The 18,803-nt window shown below is 32.0% G+C and overlaps 1 protein-coding gene across 2 annotated transcripts; it reads right to left on the bottom strand.

Annotated features, from left to right (window-relative positions):
• Positions 1-5,427: 5,427 nt before the first annotated feature.
• LOC133204458 (uncharacterized) lies at positions 5,428-18,582 on the bottom strand. 2 transcript variants are annotated; one of them, XM_061340193.1, is made up of 3 exons: positions 18,545-18,582; positions 11,128-11,262; positions 5,428-6,277 (listed from the first exon to the last, which is right to left on the bottom strand). In XM_061340193.1, the coding sequence occupies exons 1-3, from the start codon at positions 18,561-18,563 to the stop codon at positions 6,054-6,056; spliced, it is 378 nt and encodes a 125-aa protein (XP_061196177.1). In that variant the 5' UTR covers positions 18,564-18,582; the 3' UTR covers positions 5,428-6,053. The 2 variants fall into 2 exon arrangements, with proteins under 2 accessions (XP_061196177.1, XP_061196176.1); XM_061340192.1 differs by lacking the exon at positions 18,545-18,582 and adding an exon at positions 17,969-18,225.
• Between the last annotated feature and the right edge of the window lie 221 nt (positions 18,583-18,803).

Genomic DNA, 18,803 nt, shown 5'->3' with positions numbered 1-18,803 from the left:
ATTTTTAAATTTCTCAATTTTATTAAAAGTGGTCATGAAGATTTTAATTTCTGTTTCATAAAAATATGTTTAAATGATTTATAATTATATTCACTGGAAAAATGACAATGATAGATGTCTCCAAGATCGCAGAAAGTGGTCCTCCGACCCCCCCCCCCCATTCTATTGAGAGGGGGCGACTCCCTCCTTGTCTATCCGCAATTCGGCAATGATGCGCTTTAGGTGAAATCTGTGACTTCACATTAGCGTACACATTAGCCGAAGGGAATAAATACCACTCTTTCCCAGTAGGAGAAATACATAAAAATTAAGTTCTCAATTAGGCTTTGAATACTTGAATTAATCAAAAATTATATATATAATACAGACTGGAATTTATATTATTCCATATCAAATAGTAGATCAGTCTAACTGCACAAGTTCACCCATAACTATAATGAAATGTATCCTTAATTAAATTTCTGTGCAGTGTAAAGACGATCCTTAGTATTTCATATCAATAATAATTTTTTCTTGCATTATAAGCAAATTACCATTTCTTATCAATATATTCAGTGATTTCTTGATAGTAAAAACTTAATAAAGGGGAGTAATCAAATATTGAATCCGCCTTTAGATTGGTTATATTGGATCTTGAAACTCGAATTTCGAATCTCGTATTTCGAAACTCGAATCTCGAATGAGCCTTCTGGGCTTTCGTATATTTGTCCTAAGTTGACCTGCATATTACATAGTCCACAAAAACTTCATGATAACAAAGTACGTATATGTTTATGTTTTTTTCAAATCCGGATCTTTTTGTTCGCTAAACAAATCCAATCTATTCAAACATTATGTTACGTTACATATAATATATCTATATCTATATCTATATCTATATATATATATATATATATATATATACACACACAAGATACAAGATATTTTATTTACCAATCAAGGGCCCCGAGAGGCATTTCCACATATATAAATGCACAATTTAAACATAATTCACAATATACATTGTTTATATATATATAAATACATGTATGTATATAAACAGTTACATAAACAGTTATATAATATTGTATTCAGCGTTAATAATCATAGACAATACCAGTGTCAAGTGTCCAAATTATTGTCATTGATCCCAAGACAATACAAATATGTTATGCTACAACTTGTTCATACATGTATTTATACATTTGTATGGTTTTTTTTCCCCTTTAAAATTGTAATATATTTCAGAAAAAAATACAATAAAGTAAAATTGAAGAAAAAGGCATGCATGTACATGATGACAGATGTATTTATACATTGGTTCTTTTACCATTTTCAGACATAAATTTTCCAAGTAAGCATAAAATTTCTTTATTTTCATTATTCAAAATCCATACAAGTTTTTCAGCAGATGTCAAAGAAGAGAAATTTGGGTTGATTTTTGAAATTGTTTCCATTAATTGCAACCTTTCATTCTTATATTTTGGACATATAAGCAAAAAATGCTGTTCATCTTCAACCTCCTGCATATTACATTGAGAACACTTTCTAGATTCGGGGGGAAGTCCTGCATATCTTCCCCTTTCAATATTTAATTGATGTGCAGAAATGCGTAGTTTAGTTACATTTTTCCTCTGATCATAGTTATTGATAATGTTTAGATAGTGCTCTCTTCCAAAGTTGTTTTTGAAAGTGGAATAAGTTCTTAGTTTGCCATTATTTTGCTCTTTATTTTCTTTATTACCATAGGTTTATAAAATACTGTCTTATAATACATGATGACTTCTTTTTAAATGAATAATATATATATGGAGAAAATTACGCAAGAATACGATGTCGCTTTTTCCTTATAACGAAATACGGTTTTAGCATAGAAAGATTGATATTAACTCTTAATTATTTTATATGATTTTTTTTTTCTATATTTTCCAGGGAAAATGTAAAAAATGTTATATTTGCAAATAAGATGTTCTAGAGTTTGATATTTATCATTAATAAATGCATTATATAAACATCTAATAAACCATGCCAAGAATAGTTATGTAGACATTTAAAATCTTTAATAAGAATAATTTATGAATGTAAAAAATATAATTTGTTATTATCTTTAAACCTATCGTTAAAATCACCAAGAAAAAAGTTACCTATCGAAAAGAAATATCAGGCAATTGTAAATTTCAGAAACCGTTCGTTTCTTGTCGTTTTTAACACCATTACGCAATCACAATGCCTGCAAATCGTTTATTACTCTAGTTATGTAGAACCAAAAATGTGATTATTGAACAAAATCTAAGAATTACAATCCTCACTGTCACAATTATGCCTACAGAGGAAGATTAATTACTTCAGTTTTCACATTAAGATAAATCACGTGTCATTAAATCTCGAAAACGGAAAATTATAAAGAACATGCAGCGCCTCCGTCGTCAGCCGTGCATCATTTATAAACCAACAGTAACATATTGATATCTTTCGAATCAAGAATTTGAAGTCTGAGAAACAATCCCTATTGCAAAATGGAAGACATGCAAAATAAATAATCCAATTCATGTTATAAATGTGGAGATAACGAACAGTGATCAGTCTCAAAAATCCATTTAAAAAAAATATAAATTATGAGCACAGACAATACGGACCTCTAAAAACTGAGGCGAAATCAGGTGCCTTGGAGGAGTAAGTATCCCCTGTCGATCGGCCACGCCCGCCATGTGCTCGATTCTCGTCATGGATTGACCAGGTAAATGGAAAAATCCGTAGACAATACAGTGAGAAAATAATGACCTTACAATTTGCATGAAAGAGTCAGTCAATATTCGACTTAACGATAGATTGTATTTACTAACAAGGTCATTGTATCGGCCGTAGAATGTTGACTTTTGTTGATATCCTTGTATCGTCAACTTATTTGACAATAGCCTGTCTCGTCTAAGAAATCATGAAGAAAATGCTCCTGCATATTGAATCAACTGGGAGACATATACTCCATATGCAGGTGATAGTTGTAGAATGCTACATAAATAAGGTAAGTTGACAATAGAATTGAAGTCATCATGTTTATCATAAAATTTAGTTGTCAGTTGGCATCAATGTCTTTCTCCAGTAAAATATCCGAATATGAAACAAATGTTTTAGACTTTGATCTGTCTTTATTTGGATTTCAGTTGGATATATCGAATGAGGGTAGGAATGAAACTGGATGAATATTGTTAATTGATAAAACGTCGTAGATATATTTAATGTCGAATTGAGGGCTACAGCGAGAGACTTCTTTTCATTTAGAGGTTTTTGAATAAGAATACAGAATGAGAAACTCAAGCATCTTTTTAATATTAATTTTGGAGTACTTCAAACTGCTTGCGTGTAGAATCAGAATGCCTTTTAACAAATTTGAAGGTCTATTATTCATCGTGGGTTGTATATAGTGTTGAAAAGTATGTTCTGATGCTATTGTTTTTGGTAAAATATTGTGACTTCAAAATTTCTGTAAGTTCCTGAAGATTTTAAGGATCCACATGTGATTAACACCACTTCTCGAATATGTCGTGGTACAATAATCCTGAAGTTTCAACTTCTTTGTGAGGATCGAAGAAAAAGGCTTGGTAGAACATTTAATTGGACCCGCTTTGTATCTTTGTAGAGATTTTTGGGAAGTTTTGGAATCTAGTATAGATATGGTAATTCAAATTTAATTTGGTTGTTGGGAATATTAAAAAAATCTAAGCTAAAAATGATTTTTAAAAAATTCCTCCCTAGAAAGGGAACTATGAATAAAATTTGGATTACTCTTTGTAGAATTAAAGGTTCCTCTAAAATGCAATTGTAATAGTGAGCCTATGTTGTTACCTGCTTTGTCAGTTGGAACCAGTACATATTGATCGTGTAATCTCTTCTTATTCTTTTTTCACTTCTGAATTATTGAAGACAGAAGGATAGATGGTTTTCATATTGCCCCTCAACCGTTTAACACGAAATTTCAACGTCCATCTTATACCTTTAATTCATTCTGACAAAGTATCAAGGTCTTCTCCTTCATATTTGATTCATCGTCTGGCATAATCCATAATGGCATAATCTTCGACAGAATTCATAATGTTTATGAAATTCATATTATAAGTGTCAAGAAAAATTCCATTACAAAATGCTAGTATGCGATAGTGAAAATTGGTAAATTTCTTGGGAATTGCAATTACTTTTTGTTTAGAAAAGGAACAACAAGGTACACTGGAGGAAATCTTGTATTACAATACAATACAAATGATATAAGTATTATTTAGAGAACTCGACAGGTACTGTATCATAGATACAAATTTGGGGGTGGACGAGTGCGTAGCACGAGTCTCCACCCCCAAATTTGTATCTATGATACAGAACCTGTCGAGTTCTCTAAATGATTTGTGACACGATCAATCAAAAAAACAAAAAAGCACCGCCCACTTCATACCTGTGCAGCATCCAAACTTCCGCCAGAGTTCGTTTGTTCTTTCTGTAGATGAGGCCTCGACGGGGAGTATACATCCGCAGTATATATATTTCCACGGACAACGTAAGATTTAGTCAGATTATTTTTGACAAGGGGGTAGACGTAACAGACTCGAAGTCAGTCTTAATTGATAAGGTGGACGATTTAACCTTGTTGTAGATGGAGATTGATCCTTATTTATTTCAGGGGTCTTAAAATCTCGGTTAACTATAGATACACATTCAGGCGATACAGACAGTTTTTCGATGGACTTTGATGTTACGATTTTTATTTTCTTATTGAAATGCGACATAAAAACGAAGTGAAAGAGATGTGCGGCAGTCGTCAGCGATAAGGATTTAAGATGAAATTAGAAAAAAACAACTGAAAAATGGACTTGATTGAGTTTGCACGAGAAGAGTGGAAAATGGGGGGAGGGGGAGTGCGAATTTCACGTAATGTATGCTGCATCCGCGAACCCATTGGCTTTACTATTTTGAAGGGGACACAAAAAGCAGGGAAAGCAAACAGGTTTTCAGGAATTTCTCCAACATAGAATGTTTTCCATAATTGCGAATTTTCCTTTTCGTTTGGATCGAAAGATTCTGTGTGGAATAATTTTTTTAAAAGTGATTGAGAAATTTTGACATTTTACATTCCTAAGGAAATATTTCTTCAAATTTATAATAGGAAAAAAAATCAGCATTTACTATTTGTACGTGCTTTTGATAAATTGAATCAGATTTATTTTTAGACCGTGCTGTATTTTAGATACAGAACAGTTGGCTAATACAAGACAGTATACAGGGCTAGTAGCTCCGCCCACTGTATTTCCGTTCTGTATTGCTAATACAGAACAGCAAACTTCAAAGAAAAACACCGCAATCGTGTCACAATCTTGTATTACAATGCAATACAAATGATATAACCTTGTATTACAATTACAAATGATATAATCTTGTATTACAATACAATACAAATGATATAATCTTACATTACAATACAATACAAATGATATAATCTTGTATTACAATACAATACAAATGATATAATCTTGTATTACAATACAAATGATATAATCTCGTATTACAATACAATACAAATTATATAATCTTGTATTACAATACAATACAAATGATATATAATCTCACTGTATTCTGACAAATATTAGCCTCTGTTTTATTTTTGTAACGTTCGTCCTCAGCTTTTATGACCGAATCTAAAAATTATCTAGGGCAAAACAACTACAATTCTATTACGTATTAGAAATATAAAATTGGAAAATTTTCATGTATGAAATAATATTAATAATCATAAGTGTTTATGCTTTTAGGCGAAAATATTAAGGATCGAAAATTTTCCATGATCCAGTAATTCGTCTGGATAGTTGCTCCTATAGTTCTTCAATTTTAAAGAGCTTACGCTTTTCAGTTTGTTTAAATATGAAAATTTTTATTGTTCCCGTTTGCTGTATAAATGAAAAAGTTCCTCAATATAAATCATCATAGCTGCTTTAACTACAGAATATGAGTGAAATAGTCTGATATTTTGCACGGCTCTATGTCTGAAACAGTTTTCTTATTATCGATGATAATTGTAATAAAGAGAGTTTTTTTTAACTATTTCGGCTCAATATTTTTGAAATGATCAAAGAGGACATTGACAAAAGAATTATGTGCAAAATGTAACCGGAAATGACGTAAGAATTGTTACAGCCATCCTCAAAGCACAGTATGTAACAAGTTTGCTTGTTGGCTGTCATGGTGTCGTTGACACAACCTTCCCTGTTAACTTTAGGATCCAAGGTGGAACAACTACGAACGAACGCCGTCTGTCGGCCTGAAATATCACATTGATAAAAATTAAAATAATGTATAAACTTAATGTGTCACAGAACGTAAAAGGTTTGATAATTTACGAAAGATTTGTTCTCGATGCTTAATTTCAAGCCTTGCACTGTTTTGTGACCAACAAGAAGGCTTGGAATTTTGCAGTAGTATTTGTATTTTGCGATTCAGATTAGGTAAATTTAGATTAATTGTTTTATGTTGTTAAACGTCCATTCGAGAATTTTTTCACTTATATAGAGATATCAACACATACCGGTGAAGGGCTTCAAATTTAGACGTATACTCGGCACTCAGGGTCATTGATAAGTAAGGGTTCTTTATCGTGCTAACGCCTACTGTGACACGGGACCTCGGTTATCCAGTGCCGGGCGCTTGGCGAAGGAGCAGTCACTACCTATGTTAAAGTCTTAGGTTTGACGCGGCGCGGCCAACAAGAATCGAACCCGGGCCTCCCGATCACGCCCTACCACTAGGTTACCGTGACCGAGACCGATAGCTATATATTGAAGAGTGGCTTGTGTTTCCGAAACACTTCAAACGAGTAAGAGCAGACACAAGAATTGTGGTTATACAAAAACAAAACTATTCAGTGATCTACAAGATTTGTTGTGCCTGTTTCACGTTAACTCTGGTTCAGATTTACTGCTTTGAATCTTAAAATGTCTCAGCGGAATAAAACTCTGTCTCTGTTTATGATCTTCCTAATTTGAGTAATATAGCATTTGTATTCAATTCAAATTGTCATATTGTCATAGTTATGGTTTCTAACATGCTCTCACGGTTATAATAAGAAAATGTATTTAAATGCACAGAACTAGTAGGAGTTGTGAACGGCCATGAACAATCTTACTTAACAATTAAGAACATACAAATCGTTATCGAGATTGCAATCCGGTTCTTTGATCAGTTCATCAGTAAAGAGGGCGGCCATGTTGAAATTATGTCAGCATCACTTCGGGAAATGTTTGTTCTAATCTCCTGAATTACCAAGCAACTTTTACGGATGATAATCTAAATACCTCCAAGCCAATCAAAAACCACTTCGGCCATACTGGATCTCAGATCTTAGACATCAACATTTCCTTTTTGATGAAAGGATCTGTTTGAAAAGCCTAATGGATGGGTCTCTTTTGCTGATATGAGAAATCGAGTGTATCTCAGTGACTTAGGAGGCGTGAAAATAAGATATAGCGCTTCTAACCAACAGTGTACTCTTGAAGTTCTGGTTACTTGACAAGCAGTCCTAGAATATTTATAAGTCAAACTTCGATGATATTTAACTTAAGTATAAAGCTTATTCTCGGGGGAAATTCTACTACCCTAAGTTCATCGAAAATCAAATATGAGGTGGGAAGATAATATATATGTAAATAAAATTTTTCCACAGATTCCCCCTGCATAATTAGTATTGCCTATACATGTATCTTTAAATTTACCGTCAGAAAACACCTACAATGGAGTTGTCTGAATAGAGAAATCTGACTGATTTATTAATCTTTGACGTCATATTTACATAGATCTGTGCAATGTGGTAAAAATTTAAAAAAAAAAAACTTCGCTAATTTGGGGGGATCGGACTTCAATATCGACGATAATCAAGATTGTCATTTTAAACGAACTATGGCAATCAGAAGTGAAAAAGTTATTCACTATTCACTCACAACATCACTTTTCTAATCCGAATCGTAAACCAGTGTGTACACACAGATCACGTGCTACCATAAGCTTGATGGCTTCTATATGTTGAATGAATCGTAAACTTATAGAGCACCAAATTAACATATTCCCAAATAATTTTAGACATTTTTAATTATTTGAAGATATCATCAATCCATTTGATCGTGCCACATTCAGTTAACGATCTCTTCATTTAATTCAGTTGTTGATATCGTTGATATCTAGTTCAGTTGCTGAATTGATGCTTGCAATAATTAATTAGTTTGTAGCTCTTTCCCAATAAATTACGCAATAATTCAATTAAAGACAGCAATAATTCAAAAAATGCAAGCAAAACTAAATCGTTGCTATGTTTGATTTAATGATATCGTTAATTCAATGAATGCGCGCAACACTTCCTTTTCAGAGAGAGAGAGAGAGAGCGACTTTTGATTAGTGATATCTTTAAATTAAGATATCCATAGCTGGAAAAAATCTCTTCAATTGAATTGTTGCTCTTTTTAAAAGTAAATGTGTGGATTAATTCCTCCGACAAAGTAGGTAAAAAATAATATTAAAGATAATTATCTTCAGTTGAATTAAAAAGATCATTCCTGGGTCTCATTCAATTTTTGCGAGCAATGAATCCAAATTGCATTTTAGAGATCAACAGTTGAATTTATGTGCGCGTTAATTGAATTGATAAGAGATGCGTGAATCAAATCATTGTTCTCATCAACTGAATTGATGAGAGCAATATTTGATTTGATGCGAGCATTGATTGAATTTTTGCATACAATAATGAAATTAATGATATCTTTAAATAAGCCTAATCAAAGATATCTTCCATAATTTGAGTTTCTGTTAATTTTACGCTCCATAAATATGAGTGGTGTACAAGATATATACCTGCTATCAATAAATTTATTGTTTTGCTTAAATTTCACTTTTAAAGTATAAATTAATTTAAATAAAATTTAAAGAAATTCTGTTTTAAGATGAATTGTATAGTAATTACTTTGAATACACGTAAATTCTTTAACAGACTTTCTACCTTGATAACAGAATGCTGATGCTAATATTACAGAAACAGTGTATTGTGATGGTGTGTTGTTAATATATATATATATATATATATATATATATATATATATATATATATATATATATATATATATATATATATATATATATATATATGAAAAATTATAGAATACAAAAATACAAATAAAAATTATTCAATACAAATAAAAAATATACAAAACAAATGGAAACTTATTGAATACAAATAAAAAAAATTACAATGCAAATGAAAAAATATAGAATACAAATAAAAATTTTACAATGCAAATAAAAAATATACGTAAAAGATCTGTTTACAACAGAAGGTATGAAAGATATTACGGATGTAAAAGAGATCATTGAATCAAAGAGTAAATACTTATGTGAATATCTAATAATGAAAAAAACAATTAAAAAGCTAAACATAGATTACTGTAATGTAAAAAACACTAATATACAAAAACCCTATTTTTATTTCCAAGGAAAAAGTAGAAACCCAGATTTTGAAAAATCAGGATTTTATTATAAAATTCTACTTTCTAAAAAGAAGCAAAGACCAATAATGGAAACGAAGTGGTCAAAAGAATTCAATATAACAAATGGTCAATGGAAAAATATTTATACAGCTAAGATACTAAATGTATTCGATAAACAGATAGCAGAATTCAATTTTAAACTTTTACATAATCAGCTGAATTGTAATTATAATGTAAGTAAATGGAATAAAAAGGTGGGGAAAAATTGTACAAGTTGATTTTAGAATGTACGGATACAAAAAGATTATGGGAAAAAATATCAAAAATATTGAAATTAAATATATCCTGGAAAAATATTGTTGTAGGATTTTTTAATGAGTTTAATGAAACAACAAAAATTTTTAATAATGTCATATCAATTGTAGGTTACAAAATATACGAGTATAAAATGAAATGTAGATTACAAAATGAAAATGTAAATGCACATGCAATGTTATCTTTTTTTAAAATCATCATTATATCAGTATTATTTAATAGCAAAGGATGCAAAAAGTGTTAAATTAAATTACCATCTTTTAAAAAAGTTAGCTGACCAAATATGATTTTCTTTGTGATTATATGTATTTTGAGAAGTATATAAATTAAGTATAGATATTTCATCTATAATACTTATTTTATTTACAAAAAATATCATACAATGATATATAAGCATATGTATAGAAATGAAATGTCAACAATGATATGTATACGTACATGTATTTTTTTTTCATTTAATGTATATAATTTTGTAAATTAAATATTATAATAAAAATACCGATCCAGGGAGCTCCTGGCACCCCAGGTGAGGTATATACAGAGGGCTTCTGCGGAAGTTTTGCCTCGATATTTTGTTGTATGTTAATGAAAATAAATATATTATTCATTAAAAAAAATATTGAATACAAATGGAAAATTTTACAATACAAATGGAAAATTATACAATACAAATGGGAAAAGATCAAATATTGCAACGTTTGACATGCCTCAGATTTGTTGATCTCTTTAATTCATTTGAAGATTTTTAATTATTTTAAAACGTCCTTGTTACAGGAATTAATGCGCGCATCATTTGTTTTAAAGGGAGTAACAATTCAATTGAAGAACTATGGATATGTTGAATTGAATATAACATTTATTAAATGGTTGCAGATCTAATTCATTAAATGGTTGCTCTCTCTAAAAGAATGTTGCGCATATTAATTTAGTTAATGACATGGTAACATAATTTAGTTATTGTGCACATTGCTTCATGAGTGCACAATTATTCAATTGAAAATTTCATTATTGCGCGTATATAAATTGAATTACTGCTCTCTTCAAATGAATTACTTTGCACATCAATTCAACTGATTTATCATATTTGAAGACAGCATCAAATCAGCAAATTTAACAATGATATCAAAACCTAAACTAATGCGCACAATAATTCAAAAGTGAAGTTATCATTACCTATTTAAAAAGATCTTTAATTGAATTGTTATGCGCATCAAATGAAATGATGATATTTTCAAATGATTAAAGATATCTTCAAGTAACATCTTCAATTATTTGAGTTAATGTTATATTGGCGCTTCATAGAAGTGTACAGGTGACACTTTCCACTTACCATTAACATATATCCTGGTTATGAGGCAGCCATTTCGTTTGCTTGTCCTCTCTAAACAATCAGAAGGGTTTGGCGGGTTGCTTTCACACTGTGGATCGCGCTTTGAGTCACACTGAGCACAAAGAGTCGTTGAATCTGGAATGAAAACGATGGAATTCAACACATAATGCTTTGATTTAAACATATTTTATTGATACATGATTAATTGGATTGGACACAAGTTTTTCCAACTCAAATTGTCTTCTCAAATACAAAGAAAATCAATAATAAGTACACGTGATGTACAAAACCAGCATAAATACGTTTAAAGCGCAAGAAGTAAAAGGGAAAAAGAGAGAGCAAAGAAAATTGAAAAGAAAAGGGGGAAAAGAGTGCAACGAAAAGGGGAAAAAGAGAGTAACGAAAAGTGGAAAGAGAGTGCAAAGAAAAGGGGAGAGAGAGTGCAAAGAAAAGGGGAAAAGAGAGTGCAACTAAAAAGAGAAGGGGTGCAAAGAAAAGGGAATAGAGAGTGCAAAGAAAAGGGGGAAAGAGCGTGCAAAGAAAAGGAAGAGAACGGAGTAGCAGAAAATGAGAATGGTTACGCTGATCATGATTATGTTATGCCATTAAAAGAGAAATTAACTTTCTTTTTTAACTAACCAATGACAGATAGTTCTTGCAAACTGCAATTGCAATGTAGAGAAAAGTCGTGAGTTTATGTACAGCCCAATAAATAAATAAAAAGATAAATATTTTAAAATAAATAAATTTATGAGTAAATAAATAGAGGATATTCAATGTTTTGTAGATTAATATGGAATTTATTTCACGAGTGGGACTGGATTTTTTTTTTATATTTTCACGAGTGCGAAACACGATTGAAAATATCAAAAAATCCTGTCTCACGAGTGAAATAAATTCCATATTTATCTACAAAACATTAAATTTTCTGTTTATTACATTTTCTTTGATTTTCCCTTTGACTCTGTCTTTTCGTAACAGGGTGTCATAGGCTGTGGCGTCATAGTTGAGCGGTTGAGACGTCATATGATAGCTATAAGCGATTGCGAGATTGAAAAACGGATTTTTAACAACATATTTGGAGAAACTTTGGCGGTCTTAGTCTCTATCAAGGCGGTTTAGTTACTATCTCTATCTTATGACAGGTCAGAAATTTTTTTACCTACTTTGATATCCTTTCACACTGTGAGAGAATATCACTTTGGTATCCTTTCACACTGTGAGAGAATATCACTTTTATTCAATATATAAATCACAGTATTTCACTGTTGAAAATGTAATAAATAAGCAAATTCAAGGAATTGTGGCCCCTATCCACACAACGTCAGGGGTCTTGAGTCAACACGTTGCCGTTGGGCCCCTGAAAAATTTTCATTCGATATCTTGCGGGCTGACTGCAGCGACGTCTTTCGGGAAAATTACAAAATTATTAGTCTTGATCTTTTTTCTTATCTCTCAACCAACAACTATGCGTAACACGTGCACTTTAGGTATCAACTGATTCCTTTCTATTTACATTATCTGTCTGCTTTAATTTGATTGATGCTTCTCAATGAGAGAAGCAAGCACGAAGATATCAATTGAAATTTGTCAGGGATCCAACGGCAAGTGTTGACGGCAAGTGGTGTTGTCATAGGTAATGTACATATAAAAATATGAAGGTCCTATTTTCTCTCATTCCAAAAGTTATCAGCAATGTTAAAATTTTTGAAAATTAGGTCAAACTTCAAGGTCAAAGGGTCAAATATATCACATTCGGAAATTTTTTTGACACTTAATGCACTGGTCAAATATGAACGCCCTATCATCTCTCATTCAAAAGTAATCACCAATGCTAATTTTTTTTTGAAAATTAGAACAAACATGAAAGTCAAGGTCACGTGGTCAAAAATCATAGCATGTTTGGAAATGTTGTTACAGGTAATGCACAAGTCAAATATGAAAGCCTTATCTATTCTCATTCAAAATTTTAAGCAATGTTAATTTTTTGGAAAAGTAGATCAAACTTCAAGGTCAAGGTAAAAGGGTAAAAAATCATAGTATATTTTGAAAGGTCTTACCACAGGTAATGTATATGTGAAATATGAAAGCCCTATTTCTTCTCATTCAGAAATTATAACCAATGATTTTTTTTGGGAAAATTAGGTCAAGCTTCAATGTCAAGGTCACAGGGTCAAAAATCATAAAATGTTTGGTCTTGTCACAGGTAATGTACATGTAAAATATGAAAGCCTTATCTCTTCTCATTCAAAAGTTATGACCAAGGTAAAAGTTTGGTATCATTTTTGAAAAGTAGTTCAAAACTTCAAGGTCAAGGTCACAGGTAGAAAATCACAGTATGTTTGAAAAAGTCTTGTCCCAGGTAATGTATTTGTGGATTATGAAAGCCCTATCTCTTCTCTCTCTTCACTTTGTTAAACCAAGTTTAACCTTGGTCATAACTTTCGAATGAGAAGAGACATGGCTTTCATATTTCACATGACATTACCTGTGACAAGACCTTTCGAGTTATACTATAATTTTGACCCCGTGACCTTGATTTTGAAGTTTGACCTACTTTTCAAAAACCTTAACATTAAACTGGTCATACCTTTTTTGAATGAGAAAAGATAAGGCTTTCATATCACACAAGTACATTACATGTGACAAGACCTTTCCAAATATATTATACTCGTATATATAATATGATTTTTGACCCCGTGACCTTGACGTACTTTTCAAAAAGTGTATCTTTGCTTATAACTTTTGATTGAGAAGAGATAGTGCTTTCATGTTTGACATGTGCATTACCTGTGACAAGAGTCACAAGACCTTTCCAAATATACCATGAAATATACTATGAATTTTTACCCCTTGACCTTTAAGTTTGACCAACTTTTCAAAATTTTTTACATTACTTTGAATTCATTATAAAATTTGAATGAGAAATCACAGGCCCGTAGGAAGCAATTTCAGGTTTTTTTTTTTTTTTGGGGGGGGGGGGGGGGGGGTACAGCCACACATTTTCAGTTGAGGGGGCACTACCAAAAATTTCCTGACAAGCAAAACAAAACAAAAAAAATAATTAAAAAAAAATATAATAAAAAAAATAAAAAAAAAGATCATCAACTACCAAATATTCCTTGACAAGCAAAAAAAAAAAAAAAAAGGTCATCAGACGTTTTTATTGAGGGGGCACAAGCATATCTAAGTTTACTATAGTAATCTATATATCGGCAAAATTATTGGAGGCACGCCCCCCCCCCCCCCCCCGGTTCCTACGGCCATGAATCAAAAGGTCTTGTCACAGGTAATGAACATATGTAATATTTCTCATTCACCCCCCTCCTCCCTAAGGGTTTAAAAATGAGGCTCTTTTATTTAATCTTTTATCAATACTGAGCTTTACCATCTCAGTCAGATGCCTGTGAAATGAATACTCTGTCTTTTCTGGAGGTGACAAATGAAGTGATTTCTAAGAATCAATACACGTCATCTACCGTACAAGATTACAGCCTCTACGTTAGGAATTAGCGCCCATTCCTTAATTCGAGTAGAAGAAATGAGTGAATCTAATTAAGACAAAGGACTGGTGAGGTTTTCTAATTAGATCTGATGTACAGAAAATCGACCAAATCGGTCACATCCATTTGGTTGATGAGGCATTTTAAATTCTGTCCAAAGAATCTGTACAGCTAATAATGATATTTTTTCCCTTGAAGTATATTTTTTCCATATTGGAACCATCAGTAACAGCTGCATCAGAACTTTACATGAACCGAAAAGGGGGAAGCAAACTAGAAAAAGTCAAAATTGAGTATGATTCTTGAAAGTGCTGCTAAAATGTTCGGAGGATCGATATATGATACAGAGACCCTATAAGAAATACTTGATCAAACTGTAAGTGTTTCTAAAAGGTCTGAAATTTTACAGAACGTAATGAATAAATAGCAAAAATTCAGAAAAAAAACTATAAGAAATACATTAAGTCAGAAAATGTTATACTGACAAGTTACAGGAGAAAAATGCAACAGTTTGAAAGAAAAGGGGGGGGGAATCAGAAACAGAAAGAGGATGTCCAAAACATTCAAAATAATCGCCTCCCAAAAATTGAAACAAAAAATATTGCATACTCTATATTGCATTCTTTGATTCCTTGTAACAATTAATTGTGGCACGGAAAAAAAGAGTATTCTGGGAAGAGAAGCAATAAAATTAGCTCCGTGGTAGCTTCTAAAACTCTCCATTTAGTTGTCATGCGATTTCCCATTAGATACTTCTATCTCATAAAGCACAATCACCACTCAACTGTGATACAGCACGTCATAAATACAAGAGGCTCAGGAGCTTCGACGCTCACGTACAGAACATCGTGTGAGAATTATATCTTGACTTATTATTATTATTCACAATAGTCACTGTAGCTTCTTTGAGAAATTTCTCTGTAACAGAATCGCAAAAAATAAATAAATAAATAAATAAAAAAAATCCTAGAAAAAAAAATACTTCCCCTTCTGATGACCTTGACATTTTCCAAATAATCTCAGCCAGAGCAGTGAAAAAAAAACACGAATAAAAAAAATGTGCTTAAGAATAAGAAAATACATTTTCATTTATAACAGCTTTGCTCGAACTCCAGACCCTGTTTCCTGAATCTCTAATTAATGAAAAAGGGCTTATTGTTTCATTTACTCATTTAAGGACGGATTCTTCTTATACTTATTGTATTCAAAATTAATGAAATTTTTACAGATTCAAGAAGAAAATATCATTAAGTGATAGCATCAATTAGATTTGGCCGTTTTATTTTAGGAACAAGTTCAGGTCAAGGTCATTAGATTTCCCTTGACATTTAGATTAAAAAAACTATTGTTTGCCAGTCATGTGATCCCCCCTTCTATTTCAAAAGATTAAATGGGTTTTTTTTTGCATAAAAAGATGATACTACAGAAGGTCTATCAGATGATACCACCAAACTGAGATAGATAATTTAACCAAATAGATAATGACAAACACGAATTTCCTCTATTTTTATGCCCCCGTATCGAAGATTCGGGGGCATATAGTTTTTGCCCTGTCCGTCCGTCTGTTTGTCTGTTTGTCCGCACAACTTTAACATTGCCTAGAACTTTTGATTGGTTGGAGCTATGGCTTTCATATTTCACATGTGTATTCCTTGTGACAAGACCTTTCTTTGGGTACCACCATATTTGACCTTTTGACCTAACCTTGGAGTTTGACCCAGTTTTGCAAAATTTTACCCAACTTTAACCTTGGCCATAACTTTTGAACAATTGGTGCTAGGGTTTTCATACTTCATATGTGTAATCTTTGTGACAAAACCTTTCTTTGGATACCAACAACTTTGACCCTTTGACCTTGGAGATTGACCTACTTTTGAAAAACTTTAATCTTGGCCATAACTTTTGAACCGTTGGTACTAAGGCTTTCATTCTTCACATATGTAATCCTTGTGACAAGACCTTCCTTTGGATACCAACAACTTTGACCCTTTGACCTTGGAGTTTGACCTACTTTTGGAAAACTGTAACCTTGGCCATAACTTTTGAACCGTTGGTGCTAGGGCTTTCATAATTCATATAAGTAATCCTTGTGACAAGACCTTCCTTTGAATACCAACAATTGTAATCCATTGACCTTGACCTTGGAGTTTGGCCTACTTTTGAAAAACTTAAACCGAGGTCATAACTTTTAAACGATTGATGCTTCAGCTTTCATATTTCACCAGTATATTTGTTGTGAGAAGGCCTTTTCTTAGGCACCATTAATTTTGACCAATTGACCTTGACTTTAACCTTTTCCATATCTATTCAATGGTTGCTGCTAGGGCTCTCATATTTCACAGGTATATTCCTCGAGACAAGACCTTACTTTGGGTACCAGCATATTTGGTTTGCATTTGAGATAGTTTAACCTTTGCTATAAGTTGCCATTCGGGGCATTAGTGTTTCACAAACACATCTTGTTCTTAAATTTTTAGGAAATATTAGTTATTTTTATAAGCTTCGTATATTTTAAATTTTCTTATTTTTACATATGGTGAAGTAGTCGTGCATAGATACAAAAATTAATGATATACCCCCCCCCCCTCCCCAAATGACCGTTTCATTAGAGAGAAAGTATTTTATACTGATTTTTTTTAATTCTTGCTCAATTTGTTCTTAAATTGAAGTCTTTCAAAAACAAAGAAGAATGTCGCTTGTTTTGATATGATTTAAAAGTTAAGTACATAATTAATAATTTCAGTTACTTCAATTTTTTTAAAGCCTTTGATTGTTTAAAATTGACAACTAATTCATTCTTCTGTAGTAATTCTGAGAAGCAGAAAAGGAGATTATTACACAGGCCGCCAAGCTTTATAAATAAACAAGTATATGGTAAGTTTGAAACAATAAACTACAAAGTTGTGGCAATGATATGGACGCAATATAAGATCATTTGAGTCGACATTAAAAAAAAATCCCTATTGTATTATAGAATCCAGAATTAGGGTTCTTTTCCTAATCCGCGAATTAAATCAATTTTCGCTCTCGTCAATTCAAAAGATGCGCGCATAAATTCGATTTTTGAGGTTTAGTTTACTTTTCAAGACAAAGAAAGTCTGATAAAAGCGACCATGGGAAGATCTAAAGCTCAAAGATTGCTATAATCTGTTGTTGTTTTTTAAGTAAATTGATAAAATCAATCTCTCCAAAATCTATTTAATTCTAGCCTTAAAAAACCAATATAGTATAAAATTTGTGAATGAATCAAATTTAAATTTAAAAGTTCAATTAAATCATTCAAGCCTAAGTCAACTTAAAGTATGGAAGACATCAGTAAGAATTTTAAATCTACTCACCTGTTATATGGCACAGAAAACCCACAAATATAAAAATGATCCCTGTCCATCTCGTCACATGAGCCATTGTCTTAAGGCATTACAAATTTGTCAAATTTACTAGGATCTACTAAAAATTCGAGGCTGATGATAATAAAGAAGTCAACAGTATCGTATTTTTGTTTGGGTCTATCCGAGACAATCTGAATAATATTTCCGTCCAATCAGGGCTTTGAAATTTACGTTCTTTTCAGAAGTTTCTTCCTCTTGAGATTTTGAGTGAGTTTCATACTATTGATATTTCATATTTACATTCATTGAGAATTTCCCGTGAGTAATAAGGCTGCTGGTACCGTGATTTTCCTAGATGTAAAGACCGCGGACCCACATCTGGTTAACGACCAATCTAATTATAAGCTTACTTTTGTATGGCGAGGGACGGCAATGACGGCCTGACGTATTAGGCAGCTAAAGATCACCACTTCTCACTATAAAAGCTTATTACTTCAATAATGCCAGTCAGTTCGGGATAAGGAATAAAATTAATTCACATACTATGCAAGAAAATATCATATCTTGCTTTAACTAAATACCGACCTTGCATTTGTAATCCCATGTTGGTTGATCTTTGTGAACAATCAGTCTGAAGACAGTTCCTTGACACTGTAATTATTGAAAAAATATTTATGTTTGCACAAACTCTCTCTCTCTCACTCTCTCTTTATATAAACACTATTAAAATTACCCACAGGCCCGTAGAATGCTAAGGGGGGGGGGGGGGCGCCCCCCCCCACTTTTTTTCTAAGTATAGTTTTTGCTATTATAATAGTAAATTTTCCGTTAGATGCTGATCCCC

Source organism: Saccostrea echinata, unplaced genomic scaffold (genome assembly GCF_033153115.1).
Source record: "Saccostrea echinata isolate AGI-Se365-2 ecotype Australia unplaced genomic scaffold, CSIRO_AGI_Sech_v1 ptg000053l, whole genome shotgun sequence".
Lineage (NCBI taxonomy): Eukaryota > Metazoa > Mollusca > Bivalvia > Ostreida > Ostreidae > Saccostrea > Saccostrea echinata.
This window is presented reverse-complemented; position numbering and strand designations above follow the sequence as displayed.